A 23725-nucleotide genomic window follows, 5' to 3' on the forward strand; every position below is an offset into this window, starting at 1 on the left:
TTGTTGTAACAAAATGCTGACAAAAATAACTTCAGGAGGGAAGGGTTTATTGTGGCTTACAGTTTGAGTAGACTCAGTCGATCCCGAAGAGAAAAGCACCACAGTGGTGGGAGAGCAAGACACTGCTCACTGGTCTGCAGCCAGGAAGGCCAGTGGTGAGTGCTGGAGCACAGATTGTTTCCTCCTCCTGGGCCCAGGCATTTCACTGGTGCTGCCCACATTCCAAGTGTCCACCCTCCTCACTAGACACTTCTCACACAGAACCAGAGGGATCAGTCCCGTTGACAGGGAAGTGGAACAATCCAAGTGCTTTACTTGTTAAGTTTTTTTTTTCCCCCTGGAGCTGAGGACTGAACCCAGGGCCTTGCGCTTGCTAGGCAAGTGCTCTACCACTGAGCTAAATCCCCAAGCCCTACTTGTTAAGTTTTTAAAATATGTTTTTAGAATATATTATGTGGATTTGAAAGACTACCATAGCTTTATTTTAAGCATTTTATTTTTCTTGGGGTTGGAGCCATAGAATTAAGGAAAACTAAAGAATTTGTTCCCTAGCTCTCTGAATTAGGGAAGCACCATAGTCTAAGACTTTGAAGATGGATTTTTCACCCCACTTTTAAAGGTACATAAAAGATCAGGTCCTGTTCCTTAATCTTTCAACCTTTATGAGGAAATAAACATTTTTGTTAAAATAATTTTAGGCCCATATTGCCTAATTCTATTTTTTAAAAATGCCATTTAAATTAATTCTTTGAGAATTTCATACATGCACAAGTATGTATTTTCTTTATTTATGAACATTGGTGTTTTGCCTACATGTATGTATGTCCTCGTGAGGGTGTCATGTCTCCTGAAATTGAGGTTGCAGACAGTTGTGAGCTGCCATGTGGGTGCTGGGAATTGAACCCAAGTCCTCTGGGAGAGCAGCTACTGCTCTTACCTGCTGAGCCATCTCTCCAGCCCCAGCATGAAGTATATTTGAATTCTCACTCCCACTCTTCTTCCTAGAGACCCTCCTTATCCCTCAGCCCACCCATTGTTCTTTACATGTCTCTTAATGGTTCTTGTAGGACACTAAATAGTTTTCCCTTCCCCTGTTAATGTTGTTCTGTTTCCATAAATATCTACTTGTTTTATTTTTTGTTGTTTGTGTTATGTTAGTATACCAAATATTTTACCTTGAAAACAGTTAATTTTACTCTTTTTTATACTCTTAGATAAGTATATTTTTAGTCCCATCGATGTGAATTTACTAATTTATTTTGTGATAGATTCATCTGTAGCCCAGGCTAACCCTGAACTTAGGATCTTTCTGCTTCAGTTGTCTGGGTGCTGGGACTGAATCATGCCTGGCTTGGATTCTCTGTTTTGGTGGTGTTGTTGTTTTAATGTTTTATTTTTCTTTATATTTTAAATTCTTTACTTCTTGTGTCTGTGCATGATGGACAGCTCTGTGGAACTGGTTATTCCCTTCTGCCTTTGTGTGGGTTCTGGAGTTTGAATCAAGTCCTCAAGGCAAGCACCCCCCACCCCGAGCGATCTTACTCCTCTGCCCCACTAAGTAGTCTAGGATGGCCTTGAACTCATGATTGTCTTATACTATCCTGAATGGTGGGATTACAGGTATAAGCCACCACTCTTGGTGTAATTCTTCTTTTTGAGTTGCTTCATCGAGTTTTACTTTTCATGCTAAAGATTCATGAAAATACTTAGCATTTGAGTCCTGTGCTTTAGTATGAGGCCAGGAAAACAGAACAAAACTTTTTTGTCTCTATTAAAATTAAAAGCTTTATGAAAGCTGTGGTATATTTGTTTGTTTTGTTTTGTTTTTTTTAGGCATGATCTCAAATGTAGCTCTAGCTGGCCTCGAACTCACAGAGATCCACCTACCTCTGCCTCCCAGAGTGCTGGGATTAAAAGCATGCACTGCCACACCTGGCTTGAAAGATAATTTTTGTAATCCATACACCTGACAAAAAAGTGTAATGAAGACCGAGTGAACATCTGTTAGCACTTTACAGTAGAAAATAAAACATTTCAGTAATAAAATGGACAAATGATATACAGCACACAGATGGTAAATAAACACATGGGAGAATTATATGTGGTGATGAAAATGTCTTATAACTTGATAATTTTAACATCCTCCTCCTCCTTAAGATATTATAGTTTTACAAGATTTCATCAGTGGATAAAATTGGATAAAGTTTGTATAAGATCTTCCTTTTTATTTCCTTTTTAAAAAAATATAAAAATTACATTATTGTAATGAAATAAAAAACACCCCACAGTTGGTTTAACAGCTACTCAAACAAGCACTTTCACAGACCCAATGTCCAAACATTCCAGTGAACTACTGTATAAGAAAACAAGCAAAAAGTCCACAACAAATTTAAAATTAGAAAAATTAATAGCTTTATATCTTTTCGCAACCATGCTTTCCTTTCTTCCTCATCACCTGATACTACCTTTTCTTGTTCTTTCTTCTTTCTACATCTTGTACCCACATGTACATTTGTTTTACATTATAGTCTAGGATCCACATATGTGGGAGAACATGCTGGTTTTTTGTTTTGTTTTTGTTTTTGTTTTTTCCTGAGATTGGATCACCTTGCTTAATATTATACAGTCTGTGTCCATCTGTTTTGCCAGGAAAATCTTGAAAGGAATTAGAGGATATTGTCATTAGAAAATTAATGTCTTAAGATGATGTTTAGTTTGTTTTACGTACATAACGGTATTACAGATTTTACATTTGTTACTTGAGCCTGGGATTCCAACTCTTGCACAACCTTAAGCTTTTTAAGCTTTCTGCTTTGTGAGGCTGGAGAGATACCTTAGTGGTTAGGAACATGCTGTCCAAGCATGGAATTCAGAGTCCTTGCGCCCATGTACAAACTGGACATGGTCCAGTGCTGCCTGTAACCCCAGTGTGGAGGAGGACAGTCTCACTGGAAAATGTATACCCCAGAATACAGATACATGCACACCTAGGGGTGCACACAGTTTCTACTTTTCTCTGTCTTCCATCTTTGTAGGTATTATTCATGGTCCCTACTTGGGATGCCCAAACACATGGGGGTAGAATCTTAGAGGACTAGGGGACTTATTGTGAGTTATCGTCTCACCCCCTTTTAATTCCCGTTTGAAGTTTTACTCCTTGGGTGTTTATGGTTCTCATATACTTGTACTTTCCTTTTCTTTTCTTTAAAGATTGTTTTGAGAGGATGCAAGAAGTCCAACTGAGTCCTGGCTCGCCATGCTAAAATCTCAACCCCGTCTCTTTTAGCTCTGTGTGCTCTGGAAGTGCTCCCGCTTGCACTGCCTTCTCCTCCCCGGCAGCTGTCTGAGTCAGAAAAGAGCCGGATGGAAGACCAGGAGGAGAACACACTAAGAGAGCTGCGGTTGTTTCTCAGGGATGTCACCAAGAGGCTGGCCACAGATAAACGCTTTAACATCTTCAGCAAACCGGTGGATATTGAAGAGGTCTTGTTTCAGTAGTGTGCAAACAGTGAAGTTGAACTGCCTAAAAGAAAAAAAAATATTGACATCTTTTTTGGAAGGAAAAAAAGCAAAGGCATGGATGAATATTACCCCTAGCTTATAAAATTTTAATCCATGTGATAACTACCAGTGTCACCAGCAAACATCTGGTGACTTTTGAATGGAATTAGTGACCAATTTGTATATGTCCTCTTAATTATTACTGCTATCTGTGATCACCTACTCTTCAATTTAAGAGGAGGATTAAAATTTACTTTTGTCAAATGTCCATAATAGACTATTTTTATTCCAGGATAAATCCTGCTTTTAAAAGTATAATGCATTGGTAAAGGCGGTAAAGCCTTTCCCTCACCTAGTCTTTCTGCTTTAGAAGGCTTCTTGCTAAGTCACTGCTGAAGTTCAGTGCATCCCATGTACTTAAATCTCCAAAGATCTTCTCTGCTCCTGGTGGAAAATCCCTCACTTTGTTTGTGTCTTGTTCTGTGTGATTGTGGGCGCTTGGTTTGTGATGGTGAGAAAAGGAATTTTCCACTTGGAATATACTAGAATGCTATCAGTTAAAAAGAAAAAACTTTATCCTGGGATAATATAGTGTGGATGACCACAGTTAATCTTTACTGGCCTTCTCCTTATAGTTCAGACTCCATGTTTGAGCAGTTTTGGTGTTTTTAGTTTTTTTTTTTTTTTTTTTGTCTCTAAAAATATTTGAATTATAAAATGATTCAAAGTTTAATGTTGTGTCCTAATTGTGAAATCTGTGTTTTTGGATCTGAGCAGATTCCTTTGGAACCATTACGTCATCTGTGACTGGGAAGAATGAGTTAGCGTTACATTTTTTTCATTCAACAAGTCTGAAAATACACATCTTCCCCTTCTTTTGGAATAAAGGGACTGTCAGGATTCTTATTTGAATGTTTATCTACAATGTGTAGCATTGTCCATTTGACTTTTTCAAAAAACATGCAAGGTCATTTTATTATGTTTTAGTGTCACAGTTGAGGAAATTTACTAGTGACATAGTCAAGTTTTGGAAGTTTTTTCAAATTTAAAGCCCATAGTCTTTCTTTTATTTTGAGACATAGTCTCATTATGAGACCTGGATGACTTTGAACTTTTAATCCTCCAGCTCCAAAATTTTGAGATTATAGGCATGCACCACCATGCTTGAAAGCCCACAGTCTTTCATCCTTTCCATCATAGCTACCTTCTGCCTTTTCCCACTGGAATAACAGGACATATAAGACATGTAAGAAATGCTTTTAGCTTTAAAAAACCCCACAAATTTGTAGACAGTATTTTTCCTTACAGTGTTTTCATTTGGAGCCATCAACTAATTTTAAAGATTGCTTTTTATGGTCCTAAGAACTAAGCTCAGGGTCTTACATGCTCGGGAAGGCTCCACCAAACAAACTATGACCCAGCCCTGAAGGCTATTAAAAGAAGAGCCAGCCTCCCATGCTTAGATGAACTGGTTTTCTTCTCGCTCAAGAAGCTTTTTTTTCCTCCTAATCACAGAATTTTGGCAGATTTCAATTGTCATCTATTTTTAAGAGAACATAAGTGTTGTAAATCATGGTAAGGAAATGGAAAGGAATATAAATGCTAACTAGGTGTAGGTAAAAATTTCAGTTAATGTTATGATTCCCTTTTCTGTCTATTTTCATTCTGGTCTTGCTCTCAAAGCTGAAGCAGGAGTATCAGGGGAAGATTAGAAAAGGGAAAACTAGAATACCTGAGTAGTTTAAGACACAAATGTGTGTTCAAATAGAGAATTAGAAGTGGCTAAAATCTATCAAAGTGAAAGTCACCTGAAGGAAGCAAAACATTAAAAAGTATATTGAATTTAAAATTAAGCATGTGCTAAAATTTCATACTCTTAATAGTATAAAACTCCAAGTGCCTTTGTTTATAAACGTATAAACTGAAGATCATGGCATCAGTGTCATCAGGAGCTGTATGAAAACAAACCTCACTTTGATCGTAGAAACTGTCCAGAAGTTGGTCCTGAGCTAGTTTCAGACATTGCTCAAGCTGCTTTCAGACCACAGTTCACAACTTGAGCAAACCATAGACAGAGCTTGCTCGTCCTTCCTTATTGGTTATGTGACATTAAAATGTAAACTTACTATATAAATCCCGACTGAATGTAGAGACAAGTCCAGCAAACCCTTTACAAGTTAGAAAAACAATACTTATGTAATTGACTCAAAATGTGTGTAATGACTCCAAAGGAGTAGAAAATACTTTCCATGAAATGGTTCACCTTATAATAGAGTTAAAAAAGAAAATTTTGTTGAAAAAATTAAAACCGCATACCAGAAATTCTCTAGTAGTATGAAAAAATCTCTGCTTTTATTTTCCTTTGTTTTTCCTTTTCTTGAGGTGACAATACTTACTGATGCTTATTGGGTACTTTACCCACACATTCTCTTCTCAGATAAACCCAAAGGATTTAAAACCCAAAACTGACTGTTGGTTTCAGATTTCAAGATGGGCACCATGAAGCTTTTCATGGAAAGTATGTCAGATAGTAACTTTAGTAGAGTAAATAGCCGTGAATAGCCATACTGTCACTCTACTCTTCTGTGACTAACTGCTTAAATTTACGTTTCCTGTTCTCAATTTGTGCTTTTATGAACTAAAGCATACAAACAGCTAGATGTAATTTTCATTAAGCATCCTATTTGTTTTAGGTTTCAGATTATCTTGAAGTAATCAAAGAACCAATGGATTTATCAACAGTAATAACTAAAATTGATAAACATAATTATCTAACGGCTAAAGATTTCCTGCAAGATATTGACCTCATCTGTAGCAATGCTTTAGAATACAATCCAGACAAGGACCCTGGAGGTAAGGACACTTAGGGCAAGGTGCCTGTTTTAAAAAGTAATAACCTACCTGGAAACACCATGCCTAAACCAGAAGGCTTTATAGTTTTAGGCACTGTGTTTTTGTGTAGGATTTGCTTTTCATTTTCCTTTTAATTCTTATACTGAATTCTAATTTTTTTCAGACTGGTGGAATAGTTAGCAAATGAACTTAACTTAAAATTTGTTTGTTTAGTATTAGTATTAGTATTAGTATTAGTAGTCATCAGTAGTCCACTAAACACAGAAGTTTTAATTTGTGGGAAGTCAGGATTGGATAAGTTTATATCAAACTCTTAAATAAATAAATAAATAAAAGACAGGATCTCATGTATAGCCCTGGCTTGCCTAGAGCTTGATAATGTAAACTAGGCTGGGCTCAGACTCACAGAGATCCTCTTGCCTCTGCCTCCTCAGTGCTAGAATTAGAGCATGCCATGCCCAGCCCTACGTATCAGAATTTTCCTGTAGAATATTATCCCTTCTGTATATTGGAGGTATTCTTATATAATTTTATTTTACTCCTAATTCCATTCTATACTTTCCAGAGGGGCCCATCCTTTAGACATAGTGACATGATGTTATCATCATATGTGTTAGGTCAGATTTGTAGCTGTCCTGGAAATCATGTAGCTAGTGGGCTGCAGGTTGAACATGTCTGTTAGTCTGTAGTTCCAGCTCTTGTCATTTCCCTCCAGGGAGAAGCACTAAGAACATACCTATAGTTAAACAATGTGGATTGGTTGTAAATAGAGATGATTTTTATAACAAGAATGTGTGTCATGGCAATCATTAAGGATTTGGTATTATGGTATGTAATGTTAGGGAAGGTGTGAGGAAGTGGGACTTAGCAGTGAATTGGATGTTGCTAGGTAGCCAGACTGTTTTGTGATTAGGTATTCTAAGAACCTAGGAAGTGAGCTGGCTTAGATAGCTCAGCAGGTAAAGATACCTTCTACCAAGCCTGGAGACCTGAGTTTGATCCCTGGACTGCACAAGATAGGAGAGGATCTATTTTTGCAAATTGTCCTCTGAACTCCACATGCATGCAGCCATGTCTCCCCCACCTCAAATATTTTTAAGTGTGTGTGTGTGTGTGTGTGTGTGTGTGTGTGTGTGTGTGTATACAGAAGAATCTAGCAGCACTAACACCCCTAAGCAGGACATTGGTGTTAGTGAGAATAGGATTGTGTGTGGTCATTTTTGTGCTTAGGACAGTGTTCATGTTTTGTTCTGTGCTTAGATGTAATTACAGAGTTGTCTTGTTTTATGTGGCTCATCATCGTCGCACAGTGGCTGTGTGTGGTGCTGTTTTTGACATGACTGCATTGAGATTAAGCTGACCATGCTAGGCTAGCTCTCAGCTATCAGCATGGTTTTTCTTTTCTCACTCTGAGGTTTTGTTTCTTCGCTAGATGATACACCAATTATTAAAGCATTTATGTAGGTTTTTGTTCTTTAAAGATACTGCATCTGTAGTTGAGAACAGTGATTCTCAGCTTAAGCCACGCAGCAGAGAATGACCTGGATTTCTCAGTTTTATATGAAATTACTTTTCACTTGAATTTAGACCATAGTAATTGATAATGTCCTATTTCAGGTCCAGAAACCATAAATATTTACATAGTAGGGCTTGGTGGGTACTAGTTCTTAATATTTGTGTTCAGGATACTTGCTTGCTATAGTTTTTGTTATGTGCTTTACTTTTAAACGCTTTTATTCTTTTATTTTTTTATTTTTTATTTCTTTTGAGCTGGGGATCGAACCCAGGGCCTTGGGCTTGCTAGGCAAGCACTCTACCACTGAGCTGAATCCCCAACCTTAAACTCTTTTCAAATGGTTTATTTAATATATGAGTGTTGGCCTGAATATATGTGTGTGTGTGTGTGTGTGTGTGTGTGTGTGTGTGTGTGTGTGTATGCTTTGTGTTAGTGGAAGCCAGAAGAGAGTCAGAGCCCCTGGAAACTCAATTTACAGGTGGTTGTGAGCTGTCAGATGGGTGCTGTGAACCAGATGTGGGTCTTTCTACTAGAGCTACCAGTGATTTAACCCCTGAGTCATCTCTCTGGCACCTTTATTTTTTTAATGATATATGCTTTAGAAAAAGTATAAAATAAGACAAAAAACTAAATAATTTGCAGTCCCATTACTTAGTGTCTAAGGCTGAAGAATATATATGCACAACCGTTTGATTAAAATATGATTATTGTTAATTTTTTGTTAGTATATCTACTAAAGTGTTTTTATACAGTACGTTTAATAGATGACTGTGCCTTGCTCATAGTTCATGTAACATGATTACCAGTTGCATCCATTTTCCTGCAGATTACTTGATTTCACTCTTCTTTGTGTATGAATGAAACTCCTTTGAGTGCATATTTTACATTTTCTCATCCATGTGATAATATCTAGGCTGGTTCCAGTCCCTGGCTACTGTGAACAGTAGCATGGGTGTGCAATATACCCTTTGGGTATATGCTAAGGAGAGGATATGCTTGCATCATATGGTAGTTCTACTTTTAGTTTATTTGATAAACTATTGAGTTGATGTATTTCATAGTGGTTGCACAGGTTTTCATTCCTGCCAGTATTGTATAAGGGTTCCTCTTTACCCACATTATAGCCAGGTTGTTAGAGACATTCTGAGTGGGTTGAGAGAAAAACCTCAGTGTAGTCTTAATTTCCATTTCCCCGATGGCTAAGGATGTTGAACATTTTTTGTTTATCTTTTTTTCTGTAAAATTATGTAATTCTTGTACATTTGTTTTCATTCCTCTAACATCTTTTGGAACTCTTACTAATGAGTAGATTTGTCCCGCATTAAAAATTATATATAGATGTAGTATAACTAAGGGCCTATTCCTGGAAACATTAGATCTTTTAGTTCTTTTCCCCACTATTATAAATATGAATAAATGTTTTTTTTTATAAAATGGCACAAATCTGTAATTCCAGCAACTTAAGAGTCTAAAAATAAGCTGGGTGTGGTGGTGTATGCCTTTGATCCCAGCACTCGGGAGGCAGAGGCAGGTGGATCTCTGAGTTCGAGTCCAGCCTGGTCTATAAAGCGAGTTCCAGGACAGCCAGAGATGTTACACAGAGAAACTCTGTCTTGAAGAAGCAAAAAAAAAAAAAAAAAAAAAAAAAAAAAAAAAAAAAGACTCTGCAAATAAATAAAGGGCTGGAGATGTAGCACAGTGATTGAGAGCTTTTAAAATGTTTGAGGCCCTAAATTTCATCCCTTATAGTACTTCCCAAATAAAAATTATATAGTTATGTGTATATCTTCAGATTTTGTTAGGGCCACTGTTAACTAGTGCAGTAATTTGATGTCCATGAGGGTTTCTTTATGTCATCCAGCACAGAATGGATGGTAGGAAACAGGTGAATTTCAAGCTCCTTTTACTCCTTCCTTTGTCCCTCAGATGAGATCAGATGGGAGTGACTGTGTGTTTGTCTTTGACCTTGTGCCCTCAGCTTCTGGTGTGCCGTGGTGTGGCAGGAATGTGCTATGACCTATGCTTCTGTCTGTGCCGTTACTCTCTGTCTAGTTCTTTGGTTATCAAGTCAAGTTTCTAAATTGTAGTTTTCCCACTTATATAGTAGGGATAACAATAGAATTTGTTACTTAGGGTGGTTGTAAGGATTAAATAAAAAAGTGTATTATGTTGAATGTTACGGTGTTGCCATTTTCCTATTGTTCAAATTAAATATGTCAAGCCCCTAGCCTAATTCCTTGAGTTGGAAGTATTCCTTACAGGTTGGCTGTTGATATTTATATTCTCTTTTGAGGGGGGGGGTTTCGAGACAGGGTTTCTCTGTGTAGCCCTGGCTGTCCTGAAACTGTCTCTGTAGACCAACCTGGCCTCAAACTCACAGAGATCCACCTGCCTCTGCTTCCTGAGTGCTGGATTAAAGGTGTGTGCCACCACTGCCTGGTGATATTTATATTCTTATATTCTCATCATTATTTAAATTGTGGTTTGTTTGGTGTTCCAAAATAGGTATGTACATATATGATCTAGGATGACCCCCAGTTTGTGTTTATTACAGTTCTAGGATCACACTTTAAATTTAAACATATTTGGAAACAAATCTACGGACCATGAAAATGAGCCTAAATGCATGTTAGAGGAAGCAGGGTTAGGAAATAAATCTAATTTCCCACCAGATTATTTATAATCCTGTTGATATAAATACTAGTTTCAAGGAAGATGCAATGCTTTCTTTTACTGTAGAATGTGTTGGTTTACTAGAGGCCATGACTCTGTTTCACGGGTGGAGCTTATGTGATATATTTGGGACTTGCCTCTGTTCCTTAGAGATAGATACAAAGAATGTATCAGGAAGTCTGCTGTGTTCATACCCACCCCTCTTATATCTTTAGTTAACAAGAGAAAATTTTTTTCTTAGCAGCTGAGCTACTTGTTATGTATTTTCCTGTAAAACAACCTCAGGGTCTGTTGTGTAGCAAGTAGAAATTGCATGAATGTTGGATTGCTTTTACAAGGTCCCATGAGTATTTAAATGTTTACAACGATCTGCTTGGTAGAACACATGGCCATTTGGGGGTATGGGGAAACTACTTATACAGAGAAAAGTCTTTGGAAGTTAAATATGGCTACATGTTTACCAGATTATCTTGCACGAGGATGATGTGGATGGAAATTAAATGTGAAGTGATGAGAAATTTAACTTGTAGCTTCTAAATGTGACCAGGGTGAGACATTTGCCTCTAATTATTATCTTTTTTCTTTTTTTTTTGAGCTGAGGATCGAACCCAGGGCCTTGCGCTTGCTAGGCAAGCGCTCTACCACTGAGCTAAATCCCCAACCCTCCTCTAATTATTATCTTAGGGATAGGACATGATGAATTAAATTTGACCACTCTGCGTTATTGATCTTATAATGTATCTTTACCTCACCTCTAGGACAATTCTCAGACCCATCATCATTTGACCAATTTTGCTGATATTCATCCTTAACCTTACAAACTTCACAGTCTCCTAACAATTGCCTGGGGTCAGAACTCCAAAGGCCCTCATTTTTTGGACCCGTCTGTAGTCCACTCAGTACATTTCCAACTTTGTCATAGTTGTACCTCATGAATTTAAGACTTTACCAAACTCACTTAGATTTCTGTTAGTGCTAATGACTAACATTCCCTAATTACTGGGCACACGGTACTTAGCATATAAGGATGTCTGTGACACTTCTTATTCCTTGAGACAGAGATGTGTAACCTGTGTTAGTATTATGATAGAAGAGTAATATGACTCCTGTATGGCAGATTTTGGTCTCTATGCCATTGTACTTATCTGTTAGGACTAACATACAAAATATGACAGACCAGAAGCCCTAAAGCAACCAAAGGTTTTTTTCTCAGTTTTGGAGGTGAATTAGTTCAAGATGAGTCAGCTCCTCACGGTTTACCACATAGTCTTCTTCCTGTAGCCTTTTCTCTGTCTGTGTGCATACCTAGTGTGTCCAGATTGTCTTGTAAAAGGACATCAGGCACTATGGATTACCACCTTCCCTCTTTTTCACCTAATTACCTCTTTAGAATGGCTTATTTCCAAATACAGTCACATTCTGAAGTACATGTAAATTTTGAGGGTTTATTGTTCACCCTGTAACAGTTACATGTCACACAACCCCAACTGTCTAGAACTTTACTATTTTTATTTATTTTTAGAATATTTTTCTTTAACAATTTCAGACATGTACAATGTATCTTGATCATATTGACCTCTTCTCTTGTGCCCTTTTCTAATCTCCTTGGGCACCAGACAGAAATATTGTGCACAAACATATATGCAGGCAAAAACACTCATACACATCAGATAGAATAAATAAGCCTAAAAAATAAGTACTGGTTATCATCAAAAACCTTACAATAGGAGGAAATGTACAAAAGATATATAAGCAATGAGAAGCATGAAAAATGGCTGAGAAAATTCTTGATCTAAACAAATATCCTTTTTGTTTTTGTTTTTCAAGACAGGGTTTCTCTGTGTAGCTTTGTGCCTTTCCTGGAACTCGCTCTGTAGACCAGGCTGGCCTCGAACTCACAGAGATCCACCTGCCTCTGCCTCCCGAGTGCTGGGATTACAGGCGTGCGCCACCACTGCCCAGCCAACAAATATCTTTTTTAACAAATAGTGCTGGAACAATTAGATATCAGTATGTGATCAAAATTCCCTATCTATATATAAAAGTTGATTCAGTGGATCATGTACAGAAATATAAGAGCTTAAACATATCCAAGACATTAAAACATAGCTCAGAATTTAGTAGACAGTAAACACCCCAATTTAAAACCAAAAGACGAGCTAGGCAAAGGCCTTTAGTACCAACACTCGGGAGTCAGAGGCAGATCTCTGTGAGTTCAAGGCCAGCCTGGTCTACAGAGCAATTTCCAGGACAGACAGAGACTCTTAAATAGAGAAACTCTGTCTTGAAAAACCAGCCAGCCAACCAACCAGCCAACCAGCCAACCAGCCAACCAACCAACCAACCAACCAACCAACCAACCAAACAAACAAACAAACAAAAAAGACTTGTGATTTAAAGACAGAGTTGGATTCACTTGCAAGGATAAGGCAGAAGAATTACTCTTGTAGAGGATCTGGGTTTGGTTCCTAGTTCCCATGTGGGGTGGCTCATAGCGGTCTGTAACTCCAGCTCTGAGGGAATCTGAGGGCACATGCAGATATGCATATATACATAAATAAAATCAATCTTTTTGGAAAAAAAGACAGAGAAATATAAGAGATGCAGAATGAAAGAAATCATTGTGGTTTTTTGGTCATTAATAGAATTGAGCCTGTGTTATATATCTCCATTGGGATATATTTTAAGCATCTTAAAATCAAAATGCCTAAAGCTAAATTCATTAAAAATATTCCCTAACTTTTCCCTTCTTTTTTCCTCTGTCCATTCCCTGCTTTTTTTTCTTGTGTGTGTGTGTGTGTGTGTGTGTTTGTGTGTGTGTGTGTGTCTGTGTGTCTGTGTGTGTCTGTGTGTCTGTGTGTGTGTCTTTATAAATGGCACTTCCCCCTCTTGGTTGCAAGAAGCTAGAGGATGACCTTTTGTATTTATCAACCCCTCTCATCTACTTTATCCCTTTCCTGTGGTGGAGAGTCGGTTCCGATTTCTGATCTCTCTTTGCATGCTCACAACTATCACTCTAGCTGCAGTTGGGCTTTCTCACTTCCTCAAAGAGCTTTGTGATTATGCTTCTGGATTGTATCTTAATCCCTCTAATCCAGTCTCTAGATAACAGCCGGCATGGGGTTTTGAAGATGTAAATTTTAGTCATGTTACTTCCTTGTTGATGGCTTTTCAGTGACCTTCTATTGCTTGCAGGGTAAATTTTGAACTCTTTGGGGAAGGACTGGTCTTGGCTCTTGGGTTCTCTCTACCAGGTAACATTTTAGCTTTACTAGCTCCTCTAGCTCTTGGACATGACACAGTCTGTACCTGCAGTGGTTCCTCTCCTGTCTGCCACTTCAAAGCTTGTTCACACCTGCCCATGTGCCTCTTCCTTTTGAGAGAGGCTCCTCAGAACTCAGGTGAAATTTGACTTTTCTTCATAGTCATCAGTCAGATTGGTGCTTTGTATTTTTGTTATTACTTGTTTTGTCTTTTGAGGGAGAAGGCTTTTTATGTATAAGATTCTTAAAGACTGCCTCAGTATGTGGACATATCTATGTGGTGTGTGCATGTGTGTGCTTGTGTCTGCAGAGGCCAGAAGAGGGTATCCGATTCTCTGGAGCTAGAGTTTCAGGCGGTTGTGAGCTACCTGAAATGGTGCTAGGACTGAACTCTGGTCCTGGAACAGCAGCAGCAAGCACTCTTCCCCTCTCCAGCTGAGATATTACTTAATGATACTTCCCTATGTAGTCTGAAAATTGTAATTTTGTTGGAACCATGTCTGATTTTTGGGGGGGGGGTACCTCTGTATAATTGTTACTTCAGTTTTCCTAGTATTGTGGACAGAGTTTGCTGAATGAATATTTAGAGAACATATATCAGAAAGAAATGTACCATTGCTGCACATGTGCTGTTTGTTTTTATAAGATTTCCACAATATGCTATAATCATAAGTGTTATAAATAAAAGATATACTTTATGCCTTTACTACAGAGAGAAAAGTAAATATTTATTTTGGATTCTTTGTTTTGGTTTTATTCTTGAGATAGGGTCTCACATTGCCTACACTGGGTTGGAACTTGTTGCATAGCAGAAAATAACCTTGAACGGATCCTCCTGCTTTTCCCTTAGAGGTGTGCACCACATGCCAGTCTCAGACTGTTCTAAGTCATCTTGCATCTGTAGCCCCAGAACTCCAGAGAGCACCATTGACGTTACATTGTTCATGATCCAGTGTCTTTCCTGTGACCTGTGAGGGAGATAGTGTGTATAGTGTCCCCTTAGCTGTGGAGACACTTAGAACCCCAGGTGCTTCTCTCTGCCTCTGCCTACCAATGTTGTGCTTTGGGCTGTGTTTGTTGCTGTGTTTCTCAGACAAGATCATGCTGTGAAGTAGCTAGGGCTTCTTAGAATTGGTGGTCCAAGTGCTGGGGTTATAAGTTGCATACTGTCACATTTGGCTTTGCCTAATAGTCTTGCATGCTTCAGATTAGGTAGTTTTTCTGTGTTTATCTGGTTTTGTCACATTTTACAAGAGAGCTCCCTTACTCAGAATATTTTGTGTTCTTTAGCACAATTTTGACTAGCTACTCTGGTTTTAAAAATAATAATCTTTTAGTTTGTATTTGTGTGTGTGTGGGGGGGCGCACATGCCATGCTTAGTGTGAGGGTGTCTGTCAGAGGATCACTTTGTGGAGTAGGTTCTCTTCTACCTTTACATGGGTCCCAGGGATAGAAGTCTGGTTGCTAAGCTCCAGCAAATGCATTGTCCACTGAGCCCTCTCCCTGGCCCTTGAGTCCCTGATAGCCATCTGCAGCAACTTCGGGGCATAGAACATATCCCCAATTCTTTGAAAATTATATTTTATTTTTAGAAAGTAAAAATAAAACCTTATTTTGAGGTAATGATTTAATAGAGTTAGTATTTTGAGATCTTAAAAGTCCAATTTTCTAAGTTATTGATAGAATAGCTCATATTTTTAACCCACCTCTTGAATGATTCTTTTCTTACCTAAACGTGGGTTTATAATTTAAATGTTTGTATCTTTTACTTTTCAAGGCATTCTGAGTTAGTTTTGTTCCCTTCTTACCTAACAGACAAAATCATTAGGCACAGAGCTTGTACCCTGAAGGACACTGCGCATGCCATCATTGCAGCTGAATTGGACCCAGAATTCAATAAACTCTGTGAAGAAATTAAGGAAGCCAGAATAAAAAGAGGTAAGTTCTCTGTTCATTTTATTCATTTTCCTGGGACTCAGGACACCAGAATGTACTTTTTGTCTTCACTGACAACCTCATATAATGTCTGATACTAACATGGGTCATGTAAATTCTCAAGGATATTTCAAAACTTCACCTGTGAAAGTTTGAGTGCAGTGGTGCATGTTAAAGAAACCAAGTATTAGTGAAATTTCTTAAATGATTTACATGTCATATCTGCATTTATAGCTGAAGAGATTTTAGCTTTCATCATTCCACATCTAATACCAGTACTTAAACTTTCTGTAGAAACATTGTCCCCGTGGGTTAGCACTTACATGGGATTTTTAATTAGAGACACAGAGGAGCATGTGCTCTACTTGTTGGCTGTACAGCTGTGTCCTGAGCAGCTTCAGTAGGAGGGGGAGGAGTGCCGGTGGCAGAGGAAGGGCCCACCGACGTCGAGCAGTGGTTTGCTTAGATCACTTTAGCGGCAAGAAATAACATGTTCTAAGTGTTGCAGGAAAATGAAAGATTGAGTTAAAAGCTCTGAGACATTTTGGAAAACCGTGTTTCAGTTTCCACAGAGGCAAACATAGATTTGCTGGATTATCCAGTAGTTCTCTTCCTTGGAATCTATCCAAGCAAAATGAATTTGTGCCCACATGAAACATGTACGTGAATGTTCATAGGAGTGTTATTCATAATAAATAAAAACTGAAAAAAAATACAAATGTCCATCACCTGGTTAATGAGTAACAAAGCATAGTGCATCCTAGTCCATATTACTCAGTGAAGTACTAATATAAAATGATACAGGACTTGAAAAACAGTGCTACATGGAATAAGGCTGTATGAAAGACCATGTATTGAATGTTGTCCTCCTATGTAAAGTGGTAAGTTTGTTGATAACCATTCAGTAGTGGCTGTCTGGGACATACATGTCTAACTAGATTTCTGTGGGCGACTACAAAAATGGACATTTGCTAAAAAATTTTTTTTTTTACTTAAAATAGGTGAGTTTTGTGTTATATAAATTGTATCTCAGTAAGACTGCTAGAGAAAAGGGTAGTGAAGCAATATGCATTTTAATTAACGAGCAAAATGGAGGAAAACAAGATCATCATATGAGTGATGCATATGTAGAGAATACTCTGTGGGAATAGCCTGCCAGCTTGCCTGCCCGCCTTCTCTTCCTTCTTTTCTTTCTTTCTGAGAATTGTTCTCATATAGCTCAGGTTGCCCTCAGATTCACTGTGTATCCAAGAATAACATTATCTTCTCTACCTCCTAAAAACTGAGATTACAGACCTGTGCTACCATACCCAGTTTATACAATACTGGGGATCAAAACCATGACTTGATACATACTAAGCAAACACTCTGCCAACCTGAGCTATATCCCTAGCCTAGCGGAGCGTGCTTTGAAGGAAAAGAATGTTTCGAGTTGAATGAATGAGTATATACCAATTCTGCTAGTCAAAACAGGGAACATATTTTTATAAAACTGTTTGTGTATATGTACAGATGAACCAGTTATCTTTAATTTGACCTATTTTTAGGATACCTGGTTGGAGATACCAGGTAGGCAGATAGAAATATGGCTAGTAGGCTAGAGATCTTTGAACTAAAGAGATATATTATATAACATCATTTAAAAACCATACACAGCTGGGCAGTGGTGGCGCGTGCCTTTAATCCCAGCATTCGGGAGGCAGAGGCAGGCGGATCTCTGTGAGTCTCAGGCCAACCTGGTCTACAAAGCGAGTTCCAGGACAGCCAAAGCTGCACAGAGATCCTGTCTCGAGAAACCACAATACATACCTATGTAGCATACACATAAAGGATGCTTCTTGTAGATTAGAATAAGAAGCTCGGTTATTGAGAGAGCTGTGAGAAGCACTAGCACTTAAGATCACAGAGAAGAAAAGATTCTAGGGAAGAAAATTGAGATGGAATGGTTACTCTTCAGAAGATAGTGCTAGGAAGTGAACTTAGGGCATTGTGGTGTGACAGGCAGCAAGCCAGGTTGAAACTGTTGATGAGAATGTAGTTTAGTGACCCTGTACACTTACTGTGCATTCTAAGATAGTAGAGATCACGACTTCAGACACTATACAGCCTATTGTTCCACAGTCATATTGTGAAACGTATCTCTTTTGGAATTAAAGTGAGTGAAAATAAGGCTCCTTTGGGCATTAGGATAAGCATGGCTTGCCAGGTGTGTTTATTCTTATGATTTTAGTATCAAGTTACTTTCCCATCTTAAAACAAAAGACACTAATTTCAGCAGAATTACAAATTGTCTAGGTATAATTAATGACTTTTAAACTCAGTTTTATATTTCAGATTTTTAAAAAACTTTGTTGGTTTATGCATCTGGGAACATAAATAGGTATTGCTTATCTGCTGCTTGCAGGCTTATCAGTAACAGCAGAACAAATAACTCCTCATGGCACTGGTGCCCGTAAGACAGAAACTAGAGTGGAAGAGGCATTTCGGCACAAACAAAGAAACCCAATGGATGCCTGGCACAACACTGCAAATAAGTGTGCATGTGAGTATTTGTGAGCATGTTGGCCAATAGTGGCAATAGCTGAGATGTGCTAGGATTGGTCCACAAAACAACACTGTCCTTTGTCCATAGCTCTTCAATCCGGTCTTCCCAGAGAAGAGCTGGTTCAGAATGAGAATTCTGTCTTTTGCCTTATTTGCTATTTTTTTATGCTTATTTTTTTTTTTTTTTTTTTTTTTTTTTGATAACTGAAACACTTGAAACATTTTCAGTGTTAAACACTGGATTTTGGCTAGAGAAATGGAGGCAGCAGATGTTGTCCTTATTCCCCACTCCTTGCATGGTATGCAGGATGTTCCATGTGCAGTTAGAAGTACAGCGAGAATCATGTGGAAATGGATGGGTTGGCAGTAGGAAGTTTGCTCCTTTTAGGGAATAGTTTATGCTGAGTTTAATAAATACGAGCAACCTAATTTGTCTTAGCTTTATGTGATATATTTAGAAGGAAAATTTAGTTTCTAGATCTTCATAAAAACTTACTCTTATTGTTCTGAACAAAATTGTATTTCTGAAAGACAAATGTTAATAAACCTAACATCTTCCTGATATAGTCTTCATGTTTCATTAAAGATAGCCTGCCTGGAAAGATATATGTTGTTCTTCTGGCCCTAATATGATGATATTACTCTATCAACAAAGCTGGCCATAGTATGCTCTTTACTAAATGATAGTGAATTTGAAGGAAGGAATGATACCTACTTTTAAACAATATAGTATTTTTATTAATTCTTCGAGGATTTCATACAATATTGTTTGAGTTCCTCCTCTTAATTCCTTCCAGATCCATTCCTTATTCCCAACCTCTCCCAACTTCATGTCCTCTTTAAAAGTCCATTTATACTGGGTATGGTGTTATCCACTGGAGCATAGGGGAAACCACCAGAGGCTACACCTTTAAAAAACCCAGCTCCTCCTTCCAGAGGACAGCAGCTGTCAGTAGCTCCTCAATTAGGGATGGGGGCTCTCGAGTTCCTCCTGCCTCTGTGCTACAGTGTTGTGTGGCTTCAAATTGTACAGACAACATTGCTGCTGTGAGTTCATGAGTACAATGGCCCTGGCATGTCCAGAAGACACTGGTCCTCTGGTCCTCCCCGACCTCTGGCTCTTACAACCTTTCGGCCTTCTCTTTCTTGTGCAGTGGTCTCTGAGCTGGGGGTTGAGAGGGGCAGGTAAGTAGAGAATTGGTACGAATGTGATGACATCTGTGCCTGAGTACTCACTGGTACTTACTCTTTGCACTTTGATCAACTATAAATTTCTATGTTAACCATCAGCTGCACAAAGAAACTTCTCTAATGAGGTTGGAGAGCCGCTCATACCCACTTTAAAAAGCCTTGACCTCTTTGAATAAGTAACATTCATATGGAGCAAGTTTGAAAAAGAATTTCATGATGCATTTAGTTGCTCTGAAACCACTACCTAGGCTATTTCGCTGAGTCGTTTTTCAGATTGTGTCCCATTGTGTAACATTGTACTCTCATTGAAACTTTGAAATCCTGCATTGATCCTAATGTCTACTAATGAGAATATATTGAATATTCACTTTAAGAAGTTTTAGCTGGGGCAGGCAAGATGGCTTAGCAGACAAAGGTGCTTTCTGGGTAAACCTGATATGATTTCCAGAACCCATAGGAAGGGAGGAGAGAATGAAGATTCTTTAAAATCTGCAGTGGGGTTTTGTTTTCTCTTACCAGTAGATGGCATATGTGACACACTGTTTGTCTGGTTTAGGTTAGCACAGATCTTAACTCTAAATGGCCCAAGGGACAGAGGCTTTTCTAAGGTCTTGGCTTTGGAAACAGTCTTGGTGGTGCAATAAAAATTGACTTTAAAATTTGTGTCCCTAATGAGTGTTTCAGTAGAGCACACTAGGTAAATAAAAACGTGGTAAGTTAAGGATTCTGTCTACACATGTACATATGTATGATACCACATGGTCCATACTGTGAAGATGTGTCGACCCAAACTAAAAATTATACTTTTGTGGTGCTTTTCTGATCAGTTTCTCTTACTTTTCTAAAATCCTGCTATTAGAAGTAATGATACTAGGTCCCAAAGAATACGAACATGTTCTCTCTCTCAATGTTATTTTTATTCATTGAGAATTTCGTACAGTGAACTTTGAAAATATTAATCCCTCTCCTCCAACTCCTCCTGCAACCACTCATTTTACCTTTCTGTCCTTCCTACTCAATTTGAGTCTGTATCCCAACCCCAATGTCAGGATTTCAGTTTGAATTACCTAGCTAGTTTTTGGAGTGGGGTCTACACACTCTCTTATTAACCAGTATGAAAAAATAAAAAGTATACTTGCTTCAGTGAACTTCTGGACTTTGTGTAGTGTGCTACATATAAAGAATTGAACAGAGCTTAGGCTTTTCTTGCTCTGGAGTTCCATGGCTTAAAAAGTAGAGTGAGAATTAATAATAATGTTTAGTTTCATGGCTGAAAATTAGACTGGTTAGTATTGAGAGTTAGCTGACACAGTGACAGCCTTACATCTACCTTTGGAACAAAATGGCCATCTTTTTTCATTCTAGTGATTGTTGTAGATGCCTGTCACCTGAGCTTTTATATAGCTTCCCCCACTCCCCGTGCCCCCCAGACAGGGTTTCTCTGTGTAGCTTTGCGCCTTTTCTGGAACTCACTTGGTAGCCCAGGCTGGCCTCAAACTCACAGAGATCCACCTGGCTCTGCCTCCTGAGTGCTGGGATTAAAGGCGTGCACCACCACCGCCCAGCTATATTAGCTTTTAATATTAGACTAATATAGGAATTTTCCTCCATCTGTTAATTAATCTATAAATATAAATTATAAGATAGAACTCACTTTTCATGCTCTCTTCTCTATTTCTTTTTCTTTTTTTCTTTTTTTTTTTTTTAGCTGAGGATTGAACCCAGGGCCTTGCGCTTGCTAGGCAAGTGCCCTACCACTGAGCTAAATCCCCAATCCTCTTCTCTATTTCTAAGTCATTGAATTTTGTAGAAAAAATAAACAGTCAAATGATTAAGTTAATTTTAGAGATGGTAGCTATTAAATAAGAAGGAAAACTAATGACTAAATTTATTCATGCCTACTCTTGGAAAGGCTTTAAAGCCTTAAAGTGGTGTGTGGCCCCACTGTACACCGTGATAGACTGTCAGTTTATATTAAAGATCTTCATTTCCCAGTGGAATCAAGCTGCTTCATCAGCTACTTCTGATACACAGAAAGGAGATTAAAAAAAAAATCTCTGGCTCCAACCAATCAACTGGAAGTCCAACTGTCCACTCAAAGAGCTCATGATGATTTCTGTCACCTAAGAGTATACAGCTTTTATAGGTCTCTTTTTTCAAATTACTGACCAGTGCTTAGCTTCAGTATTTTCTTGACGTTGCCTTAATAGCAGAAGGCTTGATTATTCTACATATTTGGAGATACCTTTGTAATAAGCTGACACTATTGGATAAACCACTTGTATTAGAGGAAGTTAACAGTTAGCTAACTAACTTGTTCACATAACCTACTGTAGTGCTTCTATTTATCATCATCCTAGAGGTAATGCCTTTTTCTAAAGGACAGGCAACAGATGTTTGTTTGTTTGCAGGGTATCTGTAACTATTGGGTCCTGTAGCATTGGCTTATAGGGTTTTTGTTGGTGATGTATTTTTTCTTCTGCATAGCTGAGGTGCTATCTTTGTGTGGTCTTGCTTGCAACACACTGATCTTCCTGGTAGAAATCCAAGGCTCTGGCCCCGAACTTTCTGGTCAGCTTTGTAATATGATAACTCCCTAAATGTATTCTGTGGTTAGTCCCTGAATGTTGAAAGTTAGAAATGGTTATAAAATAGAATCTGTAGTAGTAGAAGAGATTAATGCCAAGTAAAGTTTTAAAAGTTTGCATTTGTCTTAGTTCATCTTTAACTTCATATCCATTTTACTTAGAGGTTGTAAGAATTAGTCTGCATGGAAAACAAGAGCCAAGGGTTTTTGTTTGTATTTCGACCAGGATGGGTTTACTTACTTTTGGGTCTACTCTAAAGAATAGGTAAAATAGACATCATACTCTAAGATCTACATGCTCTTTCCCCTCTTTCTTATCAAACAGTTCGAGTTCGGAGGAAATCAAGGCGGCGATCACAGTGGGGCAAAGGAATTATTAAGAAAAGGAAAGTCAATAATTTAAAGAAAGATGAGGAGGACACTAAGTTTCCAGACTATGACCATACAGAGGACAGGAAGCTACTGGAGAATGGAGAGTTTGAGGTAAGCACTGACTGCCATGAGGAAAATGGAGAAGAGACTGGAGACTTATCTATGACCAATGATGAATCTTCATGTGACATCATGGATATGGACCAGGGTCAGAGGTTGGACAGTGGAGCAGGCACTAAAGAGAACTTTGCATCGACTGAAGAGGAAAGTTCAAATGAATCTCTCCTTGTCCACAGCAGCAGTTCTCTCAATCCCGAGCAGACATCTAGAAAAGAGCCCTTCCTTAAAGGCAGCTGTCTAAATGGGGAAGCCTCCACTGACAGTTTTGAAGGCATTCCTGTTCTGGAGTGTCAGAATGGCAAAGCTGAAATAGTTCCTCTCTCTGGTGGTGGAGAAAAGTCTAATTCTGAACAGAAGATTCCTTCAGAGGAACAGCTAAAAGACAAACCAGAAACTCTGAATGAAAATCATGGAGATGATCCTGAGAAACTAGAAGTACTGGAAAGTAGCAGTAATGAGAAGATTGAACCCGGTCCTGATGTGGAAGTTAAAGACACAGAGCTGGATAAAGAAGGTAGAGCTAAAGTTTTAAAACCTTTTCTAAGGTTTAAATGTCAGAGTTAATTCATTGAATGTTTTGTCTAGTCTCCAGTAGCAGAAGTTGGTTAACAGATTCTCAGCGTGGAATGATCACTGACATTTTCTAGCTCGTTCCGTAAAGTAACCGTGAGCATGCACAGTTTTGCGGAAAGGTGTGTGTGTGGGGGGGTGTTGCGTGCACGTCCAGCATGCACTGCTGTCTTGGCCTTTACTCTTCACCTGTCGGTTGTCACTCTTCTGAGTCGGGGTTTCCGCGCCTGTCCTGGACTCGCTCTGCAGACCAGGCTGGCCTTGAACCCAGAGATCCGCCCGCCTCTGCCTCCTGAGTCCTGGGGTTAAAGGTGTGCGCCATCGCCGCCCGGCCTGATTGTCACTCTCATCCCAAAAGCTTTGTAACTGAAAGCCAGGTCAGCTCACAGATGCAAAGAAGATGGAGTTGGAATAGGAGAACTGTGAGAGTGGAGGAGGCAGGAGGAGGTTAGAAGTTACATAAACTGAAGTTAAGCCGTTCTTACTCATTGGATCATGCAACTTTGAGCAAATTCCCCATGCCTGCTTTTTAGTTTTGTAAATCAAGCTCTAGAATGGTATTGTTGCTGGGATTAACAATAACTAACTTAAGAATAACT

At 38.6% G+C, this 23725-nt stretch overlaps 1 protein-coding gene across 2 annotated transcripts in view; it reads left to right on the forward strand.

Moving 5' to 3' along the window:
* Atad2b (ATPase family AAA domain containing 2B) overlaps positions 1-23725 on the forward strand; it is a 129238-nt gene that overhangs the window by 89238 nt on the left and 16275 nt on the right. The window contains exons 21-25 of one of the 2 annotated variants that reach the window (XM_036170652.1): positions 3287-3483; positions 6195-6354; positions 15623-15745; positions 18147-18284; positions 22390-23070. In XM_036170652.1, the coding sequence (XP_036026545.1) occupies positions 3287-3483; positions 6195-6354; positions 15623-15745; positions 18147-18284; positions 22390-23070 (1299 nt within the window). The remainder of the gene's footprint in view (positions 1-3286; positions 3484-6194; positions 6355-15622; positions 15746-18146; positions 18285-22389; positions 23071-23725) is intronic. The other variant, XM_036170653.1, reaches the window with a different exon arrangement.

The sequence above is a fragment of the Onychomys torridus genome, chromosome 21 (genome assembly GCF_903995425.1).
Source record: "Onychomys torridus chromosome 21, mOncTor1.1, whole genome shotgun sequence".
NCBI lineage: Eukaryota > Metazoa > Chordata > Mammalia > Rodentia > Cricetidae > Onychomys > Onychomys torridus.